At 41.0% G+C, this 11996-nt stretch overlaps 1 protein-coding gene across 1 annotated transcript; it reads left to right on the forward strand.

Moving 5' to 3' along the window:
• The first annotated feature begins 211 nt into the window (after window positions 1–211).
• LOC124274797 (beta-1,3-glucan-binding protein-like) lies at window positions 212–9396 on the forward strand. The gene is given in 12 exon segments (XM_046710174.1): window positions 212–332; window positions 588–710; window positions 1177–1379; window positions 2163–2237; window positions 3820–3880; window positions 4680–4730; window positions 4733–4846; window positions 5450–5527; window positions 6415–6517; window positions 6991–7062; window positions 7224–7350; window positions 9117–9396. Coding segments are annotated over 10 exon segments (984 nt in total). The 5' UTR covers window positions 212–332; window positions 588–710; window positions 1177–1292; the 3' UTR covers window positions 9333–9396.
• The last annotated feature ends 2600 nt before the right edge of the window (window positions 9397–11996 follow it).

Consider the following 11996-nt stretch of genomic DNA (forward strand, 5'->3'; position numbering starts at 1 on the left):
TACTTGTAAGAGGCTAACGGGATCGGGTGGTCAGGCTCGCTGACTTAGTTGACACATGTCATCGTATCCCAATTGCGTAGATCGATGCTCATGCTGTTAATCACTGGATCCAGACTGGATTAGTTACAGACTGCCGCCATATAGCTGGACTATTGCTGGGTGCACCGTTAAACAACCAGTAACCACCCTACTATACTCATATGTACTCTACTCGAAGCTACTCTCCCCAGATTTCAGCGGTCTACAAGAGGTGGGGGTTCATTATGACGTCAACAAGCCCCTAGCCGGTGCAGGAGGAGCTGACAGTAATTATGAGGTTACCAGCAAGCAAGGTAAGGGGTGTACGTAAGCTTAGAGACAATTAGTTGATCTATACCCTATCACTTTAAGGCACAGGATGACGTTATGTAAGCACACAACAGGTTGTCATGTGTCCTGTGCTTGAAAGTAGTTCCAGTATGGATTCCTCTAACTGTAAACCGAGATGTGTTATAAAAGTGAAGAGATCCGAATGTTGAAAGGTAGAAAGCTGTATTTTTTATGATTTAAGAAAAAAAATAATTAAAAAAATACTTTCCACCATGTAGGTTCATACTGGGTGCACAAGAACCCGAACGTCCAAGTGAAGGTCGGGGACACCGTCAACTACTGGTTGTACTTCAAGGTCAACGGACAAGGTCATACCAAGACAGATTTGCACGCCACAGTTGGTATGTTGCAAAGTTCGTTGCTTGTGGATAGAATGGTAAAATATAATTAATACATTTCCAAGTACAGGGGTAATCTGTTATTAATGGGGTTCTCATGTTGTTGTTATATTGTGAATATGAGATATATTTATGCATCACGGCGTCGTAACTGTTGATTTCTGAATACTGCGGGATATGTTTGCCAAAAATCATATAATGCTTCGATGAGATCCTTATAATTGTCAGGATTAAGTTGGCGTAATATGATTAAATGAGCATGTTTTTGTAGCTAGGCGACACGGTTGGCAGGATCCGCTGTGGTTCTATTCCCAGATTCAAGGATTATGATCCTTGAGATGCTGACACTTTCACCAAAATATCAAACTTTAAATATATTTCGATTTGCGCTTTCCATCAAAGCACGGTGGTTTAAATGAAATACTGAAGAAAGAGGCTCACTCATCCACTCTCTCACTCACTCCAACAGGACGCTCCTGTAGCGGCGGAGGTAGCTCGGGCACAGGCTCCCACACAGGCACAGGCACGGGCACAGGCTCCCATACAGGCACTCATTCAGGGACAGGATCTGGTAACCTCGGTAACATGAAACTCATCTTCAGTGACGACTTCAGTTCCGGCACCATCGACAACAGCAAGTGGAAGCACGAGGTGTCCGCGTTCGGTGGAGGGGTAGGTCACCGCAGTAGTAATCGGTATTTCATCTTCAGAGCCATGTCTAAAAAGCAGTAACAGTTGTCCGTTGAGTATACTATATTCTATTTATATATGAGTCCTTCTTAGAAAGCTGCATAAAAGTTACCTCTGATGTAACGTATAACCTATGTGATCCATGAACAGTGTGTGTCACTGAACGAACCTTTGTCACTGAACGAACCTGGGTCACTGAACGAACCTTTGTCACCGAACGAATCTGTGTCAGTGAACGAACTTTTGATACTGAGCGAACCTTTATGACTGAACGAACCTTTGTCACTAAACGAACCTTTGTTACTGAACGAACCTTTCTTTCTGAACGAACCTTTGTCACTGAACGAACCTTTGTCGTGAACGAATCTGTGTCACTGAACGAACCTTTGTCACTGAACGAAACTTTGTTACTGTCTTTATGAACCTGTCATATATTACGAATCGATGTGCCTGTATGAACCTGATATGTTGTACGAACCATTGCTACTGGACGAATCTGTGTTACAGTACGAACGTTTATCGCTGTCCGAGCCACTGCAACTGTATCAATCTGTGTTACTGTATGAGAGTGTTGTATTGTACGAACCTGTGTTACTGTACGAAACTGTGTCATATTATGAACCTGTGTTACGAGTCATAACATTATGCAACAACTAGAAATTTCGATTCCAACCTTCAACATTACGACCTTAATTTGCCTAAAACCACTCACTGATAACTCACAAAGACTAGCCTACATGTCTAACTGCTGTCTTGGTTCGCCAGAACTGGGAGTTCCAGATCTACACGCCCGATAAGGAGAACAGCTACATCAAGAACGGCGTCCTCTACTTGAAGCCTGTAAGTCATCGACAACTTGCGGACCTCAGCATCAAATATTTATAGAGGAAACCATCAAGCGATACTTAAAGGCAGGAAGACCTGAAGCAGCACATGACCTTATTCCCAATGAAATTATTTTTCTGTTCAGGGCTCAGATGTCAGAATTAACATTTAGGACTTAGATGTATAAAAATCAGTGTGTATAGGAACAGCATGATAATGTTCCTTGTTCATTGAATAAGCAGCGCATAGAATGAACGTTCGATGATTACTAATGTTGATTATATTAGTAATCTGAGCTACAAAGGTATGTCTCTGTTTTCATTTTGTTTTGTTAAGATATCACAACAGAATAAAGATGAACAAAAAGAAATTATTTTCAGTGTAAGATGCCCACCACAATGGCATTTTAAAGTTAAACGTAGCTATGAAGTGATGTCGTCAGACGTTTACTCTGTGTGTGTAATGCATTGCGTTACTTGTATATTTCTTATAATATGTTACAGAGATCACTGGTGACATTTCTGATGACACAATCTGTTATTGATCTATATATGTATTATCCGCGTTTTCATTAGAACTAATTCACAATTCCTTCCGGACCGCCTCCGTGGTGTAGTGGTTAGAGCGTCCGCCCGGAGAGCGGAAGGTCGCGGGTTCGATCCCCGAACTCGTCATACCAAAAGACGTTAAAATGTGGTACTTGTTGGTCCCTGCCTGGCGCTCGGCATTAATGGGTACAACAAGAACTGGTCGACTCGGAGTCAGTATAATGTGTCTGAGTGGGCTATTCATGTTTCACTGTGGCATGGTATCTCAGTGGGCTAGCACTATAAAACCAGCTTAAGTCTGGGCTAGTACAAGCAGCCGCACATACACATACACACGCATGCATGTCGTCATATGAGTGAAATATTCTCAAGCACGACGTAAAACCCAATTTCACCTCACCTCACCACAATCCCTTCCAAGAACTACCTCTTTGCTTCAGATAGTCCTTCTTTATAAAGCCAAAAGCACTTAATAAATAATATTCATTACTTATCCACACTTTCTCCATAAAAAGCTAAAAAAAGCACCTTGGTGCTCCATTTGTTCTATCTCTTTCTGAATAGCCCTCTATTCAGCTCCAGGCGCCTATTCTCATCTCTCTATTCAGCTCCAGCCGCCTATTCTCATTTCTTTATTCAGCTCCAGCCGCCTATTCTTATTTCTTTATTCATCTCCAGCCGCCAATTTTCATCACTCTTTTAGGCTCTAGCAGCCTATTCTCATCTCTTTTTTCAGCCATAGTTACCTATAACACGTTGAACCTTTAACAACCTATATACTCCTCACCTGTAATGTTACCCCTCATGGGTACAATATGTGAAGCCCATTTCTGGTGTCCCCCGCCATGATATTGCTGGAATATTGCTAAAAGCGGCGTAAAACTAAACTCACTCACTCATTCACTCACTTGTAATGTTTCATTAGGTAATGCATGTAATTAAGTGATTTCAGGGTTATGTAATACTCGAAGGTTCCTATAAATGATTCTGTATATCTCACCTTTACACATAATTACATTTCGGTGACTATATGTCCACCTATGTTTCAGACGCTGACGGCAGATAAGTTCGGCAACGACTTCCTCTACCACGGTGTACTGGACGTCCAGAGTGAGTCTCAGAGTCACAGAGTCTTACATGATAACCATAGGGTAATGTGAACATAGCAAGTGAGTGAGTGAGTTGGTTTTTACGCCGCTTTTATAAATATTCAAGCAATATCACGGCGGGTGACACCGGAATTTGGCTTCACACATTGTGCCCATGTGGGGAGTCGAACCCGGGCCTTCGGCGTGACGAGCGAACGCTTTAACCACTAGGCTACCCCACTGCCCGAACATAGCAAGAATTGGTGCTATTGCACGGAGCGATCTTAGCGTTAACGTAGATCGTAATGGATGTTTTACAAATTGAAGCCCAACATAGACTGTCGTAGTTCTAAGGTTGATATTTACAGCTGCCTTCTGAGATGTATTACATATCAGTCTTTCGATCTTCATTGTCCAGGCTCCAAGACACCAAAGCTAGGACCTTTATCATGACCCGGCTTCAGTGTATTGTGGCTTATCTAAGTTAAACCTATCATGACAAAAGAAGCTGTGTGTTATAAAAGTGGAGAGTTATTCAACAAAAACCGTTCTTTGGCGCATATACGAAAGAAGCAGCGGTTGATAACTCAAAGTAGCTTTCTAGCAACGGTCATTTCAAGCTGTAAAACTGTATGGAATCAGGGTGCCGTGTTTCTAAAGAATCTTAACGCTACGGCATTCGTAAGTCTATCTTAAGGTATGGGAGTTACGATATCCAAAGGTCTCTTTGTACAACGGCACCCAAGTATATCGAACTACGAAAACATGATAATATTTGACGGATACATTTCATGTTGTATTTCGTCTGATCTGTGTTACAGAACAATGGGGAACCTGTACTGACTCACGATGGTACGGCTGCAAACGGGACGCCAGGATTCCCTCATCCCTCCCATCCTCTCAGCCAAGCTCATCTCGCTAGTTGACTTCAAGTACGGCCGTGTCGAGATGGTAGCCAAGTTGCCAGAAGGAGACTGGATCTGGCCAGGTAGGTAGCGTGAAAGAGTTCTTTTTATTTTTATGTATTTTACCACCTTATTGATGTGCTTGATGACGTCCCTATTGATGTGCTTCAAGACGTGACGATGGATGGGCTTGATGATGTCCCTATGGATGTGCTTAATTACGTGACTATGGATGTGCTTAAATGAGACCAATCTCTGCTACTATAATTACCTACGATGATGTTGATATTGAGATCATTGACAGTACATTCTATTAGATAATGATTGCTTTCAGCTTTACTAAATGACAACCTTACAAAGGAACTTTAAGTGGATTGGTTAGAAAACAATCATATGTTAGACATGGCGGGAACAATATGTGTTTTGAAAATGGCCCTACATGGTTTTTACAACTGGGCAAATACACATTGATATAGGGCGCACTCAATGCTTACACAACTAAACTAATTACAATGCACTCCCTGCATTAGTAGGTCTAAATATAGATTCATTGACTTTGCCAATATTGCAAACTTGTGAAGACGCACGCGCTCTCCATGTAACATGGCAGTGTGGGTATACAAGCAAGGTGGACTTACTGCCAAGTCAATTTTACCATACCAATACCTTACGAACCTATTTTGCAGCCATCTGGTTGATGCCTAAGTCCTTTGTGTATGGCGGATGGCCAGCTTCCGGTGAAATAGACATGGTGGAAGCAAGATGTAAGTGATGCAATAATATTACATAATAAGTAAGTTTCTTAACGTCAAATGTCAATTGTTATGTGAAAACCCGTATAAATTCTAATTCGTATACAAATATAACAAATGATAAACTCTGAAAAAGTGCACCTACTAAATATAGCCCAAATTGGTTGTTATAATATAATAGTTAAATACCAAGTGATTCCATGACTTTTTTGCCGTTATTTTCCAAAACCCTTAAAAAGGTAGGCCACACACACACTAGAGGACTGATCTCCTGATAGTAGAAGGGGTTGGGTCTGTCTTGTATTGTTTCGCAAATCGATATGTTAGCTCATTTCGTATTTTAGTCTGCATGTTTTTATTCTAATGATTAATTAAGCTGATCGTAAAGTTATTGGTGTTGACAAATATTGTTTATTATATGATATAATTTTATTTTGTGAAAAAATAAGAAACTGATCTGCAAACCTTTCATAAGCTAACGCGAAAAGCCAGTGCAATGGACAAAATCGACAAAATAATTATCAATAATAAATTCGTATTTATACTGTATGTGGGATTAGCTGAATGGCCTTACTTGACAACATTATAAACATCTGTACCAAAATGCCGCCTTTACAGTACAATACAGTACAGTACAATAAAAGTGAGTGAGTGAGTGAGGTTTTACGCCGCTTTTAGCAATAATCCAGCAATATCACGACGGGTGACTCCAGTAATGGGCTTCACACATTGTACCCATGTAGGAAATCGAACCCAGGTCTTCGGCGTGATGAGCGAACGCTTTAACCACTAAGCTACCCCTCCGCCCCAAGTCTCTAAGAAATGCCTATCAAACTATTGAAAGGACGTTGTTTAGCGATCTCATAAATATGGATGACGATGAGTTATTTCACTAACAGGCAACCTTCATTACGGAAACATCGGTATTCAAAGAATAATGTCAACACTACACTGGGGGCCCAATCCAGGAAGTGACAGCTGGCCAAAGACCACTCAGGGAAAGTAGGTGAATCGGGGCTCTTACTTTCAACTACTTGTTCTGGTAGCATGTTGATAATTTTGTTGGTGTTAACCCAACAATCGGAATTTCCTGTTTTGTCCCTTGTCGGAAAATGTGACGAGAACTAACACACGTAAATAGTTTCTTCAATTCAAGGCTAAAGAATAATATATTCACAAACTATATTGAAATATTATTTTATTACTAATCCCCATCCCTGCAGACCCTGTGGTGTTCTTGTCTAAAATATCTTGTAAATACAGTGAGTGAGTGAGTATGGTTTTACGCCGCTTTTAGCATATATTCCAGCAATATCACGGCGGGACACCAAACATGTGCTTCACACATTGTACCCATGTTGGGAATCGAACTCTGGTTTTCGGCGTGACGAACGCTTCAACCACTAGGCTACCTCCTCATGTATCGGGAACGTTGTTAGGTGTGACCATGAATCAAGGGAGATAACTGTTTTCAGAATCGCATCCGGAGGCACCTGGGCTGACGACTTCCACACCTACACCATGGACTGGGATGCAAGTGGCATTGTGTAGGTTTGCGGCCGGTTATATATTATAATAGCTTAACACAGTATCAGACAAACAAACTTCAAAACAATAAAAAAACAGATGATGGACAGATGGACGCCACTGTACGTCTACGGTACTTCACGTGGTGTATGGCCTAACGCTGGTTCTTGTAACACTGCAGCATCTCCGTTGACGGTGACGTCATCCTGAACCGGCCCACTCCCTCAAACGGATACTTTTCATTCGGGGGCTTCAGCGGCATCAACCCATGGGCTGGACACGGCAAGGACGCCCCCTTTGACCAGGAGGTGAGGACTGGGATATGTTCCGCATACTCCGTCGACTGGTTTGCTTGCCAAAGAGCTCTCCACGCCGCTTTTCCCCTTCTACAGCCGTTAGGAGGCGAAGCGCAGGGTCAACAAAGAGTTGAGGTTAAAGTGTGGGATGTGGTATCGATCATGTTTTTTTCATAATCGAACACTTGGGTACAATGAGTGAAGCCCATTTCTGGTGTCCCCAGCCGTGATATTGCTGGAATATTGCTAAAAGCGGCGTAAAACCAAACTCAGTCAGTCAGTCAGTCATAATCGAACACAAACAATTCTGGAACACTTGTTTGCATTAACCAAATTGTTTTTCACAAGGTTGGTTTTGTCTGTTACTTTTCATACGCACTACTAGCTCGTTCCAAGTCATGATTGAATTTATCTTAAAGAGTCCAGGATATTTATGTTCCTAACATACTAGTCATCCTGTAAAGAAGTGAAATTTGCAAATGCATTGTGTGCAATTTGCAACAAAAACAACCCCGAAAGAACGACATGTTTTTTCTTTATTTTTTTGTGCATTAAGAAGCATAACCAGGAACATTTGATAAATGACGCTAACCAATTATTTTCGATGATTGATCGGTTGTAATGAACCAATCATCAATTATGACATTTTAAGCAATTCCCAACACTACTGTCCTCTATTCCCTGAGACATTAATTTTGCCTTGAATGGAAGTCCCAATGAAATAAGTGTTCACTGTATTGTATCGAATCGCAGAAACCCCTGAATTCTGCTCAGCATCTTTGTACAAAGAACATGTGAGTCTTACGACTATGAATATCGTATTCTGTAGATTTTGAGTTCTCATGAACTGGACAGCCAGTCTAGTGGTCATGTTATCATCATACGAGGTCCAAAACTATGAATGATTACATAACGAATATGGGTCACCTATATGTCGCAGCTGTTTGAATACACATGCAAAAACATACTTCAGATAACGTTTGTCTACATTGAGGTCAGTCCCAAAGTACATTGCTGCAGAACTAGAAATAAATGAAACTGTATAAAAATGTATGTTCAACAGTTTTCTGGATTATCAACTATCACATGCCTGACTTAAAATATTCTAACTCACATTCTTTAAGTGAGTGAGTGAGTTTAATTTTTAGCAATATTTCAGCAATATCGCGGCTGGGGACACCAGAATGTGGAGACAATGTGGGAATATCTCTATGTGGAGAATCGAATCTTCTGTCTTCGGCGTGACGAGCGAAAGCTTAAATCACTAGGCTACCCTACCGACCCACATTCTTTAAGCATTCGTCACACACGCGCATATTGATTCTAATACCTAAATTATAGTTCTCAGGTTTGCAATCTTTACGTTATGTCTGAAAAACGAGACTTGTGATACGTTTCCTTGATTTTGTCACATTTGTTAAACCAGTTATGAACAGTGCTCGGGGGAACTTCAAAGTTATCATCACATCAGATTCCATTGCACCAGCCTTATGTTCACAATGTTTGTGACTTGTGATCTACAATCAAAACACATTTTGAAATATTAAAGTTTTTAAAACATAATTCCAAACTCCAAGGAGCATTATACAAAGCAATCTTAGCGTTCGCTCGTCACACCGAAGACCCGTGTTTTATTCCCCACATGGATGCAGTGTGTGAAACCCATGTCCTCCGCCGTGATATGGCTGGAATATTGCTAAAAGCGGCGTAAAACTATACTCACTTACTCACTCAAATATCATCGCATGGCCACTGTTTGTTTAACTGCTCTGTTTCAGTTCCATTTCCAATTCAACGTCGCTGTCGGCGGCACCCTCGGCTACTTCCCCGACAACGTCCAGAACTCCCCCTACCCCAAACCCTGGTGTAACACGTGTCCAACAGCTGGCCAGTCGGACAAAACATTCTGGGAGGCCAAAGACAAGTGGTACCCGACCTGGAAGGGCGAGAAGGCAGCAATGGCGGTCAAGTCCGTCAAAATCTGGAGTTACTAAACAACACAAATATTTTAGGTTTGATATTCAAGACAACGCTCGTGTGAATAAAGAGAGACATAAACTCTTGAATTATGTTATTGTCAAGAACACTTTCTCATATATTCTACAATTCGATCCTGTTCCAAATACTTGTAATAGACAGGTATTCACATAAGGCAGCTTGACTCCTGAGAGGTTCTAGGACTTCTGTCCTGCCCCACAACAAAGTACACATGACTCATGTGGTTTCATCTTAATTAAGGGCCTGTTCGATTATTGCGAAACTGGTTTTGGTTTGTGAAACTGGTTTCTCCTGTTATAAACGAGTGTCCAGTTTCGAGACAGTCCAGTGATCAACACCATGGGTATCAATTTACGCAATTGGGTTGAGTGACTGAGTGCTTTTAGCAATATTCCAGCAATGTCACGGCGGGGGACACCAGATTATGCAATTGGAATACGATGACATATGTCAACCAAGTCAGCGAGCCTGACCACCCTATCCCGTTAGTCGCCTTTTACGATAAGCATGGGTTACTGAAGATCAATTCTAACTCGGATCTTAACGGGCCCATATCACAATTGGGATAACAGTGTAAAAGATTGTAAAACTATGTGCAAGACAGTTATACTTTGAACCATTTTATATAATCTAATGACTACACAACTTCTTTGAGAGGCATTTTAGAAGTTGTATAGATGAAGGAAAACCAAGTTCCATTGATAGTCAACTTCTTTATTGCAATGAGTGCTGCGTTTCGGTGTAGGTACCAACACCGTTATCAAGCAAGTGGTACAAAGAGTTGTAACATGGAAAATATATACATAGCTGCATAGTGTGTATATACAATTGACTAGTTTGATATACACTCATACTGACCAATATCTCCACTTCACCTCCAATCACCCTCTGCAGGTTAAGAAAGGCATAATTTCCACCCTTACCCGAAGAGCCAAGAACATCTGCTCGACAACAGAAGCCCTAGAAATCGAACTAAACCACCTCCGCCATGTCTTCATCCATTATAACCAGTACCCCCAGAAGTTAGTCAACAACCTCATCACATCCACCCTCAACCCAAGAGATAAATCACCCCGTCGGCAATCAGCTCCCTTCGTAATAAGTATCCCGTCTGTCCCAGCAGTCAGCCACCAGATAAGACGACTACTTCAGCAGCAAGCAGGTATAGACGTTCTGTTCCAGAAAGGCAAGTCCATCCAAAACCTCCTCCAAGCCACAGGCAAACCCCCATCAACACCTAAAGAAGACCCCACAGGAGTAGTCTACCAGATCAATTGCTAATATGGAGACTCTTATATAGGTACAACGTCCCGCCCTCCCCCACTACGAATTAAAGAACACAAAACTTCAGTCAGGGAAAAAAGACTCCAAATCCGCCATAGCCGACCACACCCAAGCCAACTTTGACTATGCCATCCTTGGGAACAACATCCACATCCTGGAAACCAACCGATCAGACTACAGGATTAGGAAACTCCTTGAAGCCATAAAAATCCAACGTTTCAACCCCAGCATGAACCGGGATCAAGGTTATTTTATCTCCTCAGCCTATCACCACATAATTAAAGATCACCAGTAATCCACCCATACCTCGTCAAGTGGCTTCTATGCCCCCCTTTTGTGTATTGTAATCACAACCAATCAATGTGTACATCAACCTACTCTCTTTAACTCACCATTACCATCTCAGTGTACATCAACTCATCTATTGTATAAACTATATCTGCATTTGTCTGAATCACTATCACTCTGTACATCAACCTACTCTGCTCAAATCACTAATTAACAATCCAATGTATATCAACCTTGTCAATTGTATATACACACTATGCAGCTATGTATATATTCTCCATGTTACAACTCTTTGCATCACTTGCTTGATAACGGTGTCAGTGCCTACACCGAAACGTCGCACTCATTGCAATAAAGAAGTTGACTAATGACTACACAGTTGAACAAATAAGATTAACATATTTCCATCAACATACAAACAACCCTAGTGCTGACATCCTCCTCCCTCAGTGTATTTAATAGTTAACTAAGTGCATTCAGGGTTATCACTTTATGTTTATATTAAATGTAATAAGTCCTACTTTGTATTGACATAGGAAATACATACTCATTCACAATCTGCCGGACTTGAGTAAGTCGCGGATACAATATTATTACATGATGTTTAAAGGTTAAGGGATATTTAAAATTTCTTTATGTGTGAACATGAGTCCTCACATTCAACTGAATGCTAAAACAATCCCTATATAGCTTTCCTTCTGTTCCAGTTTCTACAGAATAACAACTTTCTGACATTTGCAAATCAGAAAGCCTCACATACATTGTGGCATCCTGGGGTATTCACTATGAGAAAGAGTGTTTCAATCTATTCTTCTGGGTCACAATATTACAAGAATGCATTTGTCTTTTCAGATTCATCGTCAGACTCAGCTGTGTAACGATTCAGGATCTTATTCAAAAGTTTATGTGCCAAGAATTATTCCAGCTGATTATGACACATAATAAGACTTACAATTGACAAATGTTTTCTCGCATAAGAAATACTCTTATTTCAAATCCTTGTAAACTTTGAAAGTATTTAGAATTTTCATCACTTATCACTCTGTGATTAAACATTCAATGAGGTTAGAAATATTAAATTAATAGGC

The sequence above is a fragment of the Haliotis rubra genome, unplaced genomic scaffold (genome assembly GCF_003918875.1).
Source record: "Haliotis rubra isolate DU_JTF1 unplaced genomic scaffold, ASM391887v1 Scf1943, whole genome shotgun sequence".
NCBI classification, from domain to species: domain Eukaryota; kingdom Metazoa; phylum Mollusca; class Gastropoda; order Lepetellida; family Haliotidae; genus Haliotis; species Haliotis rubra.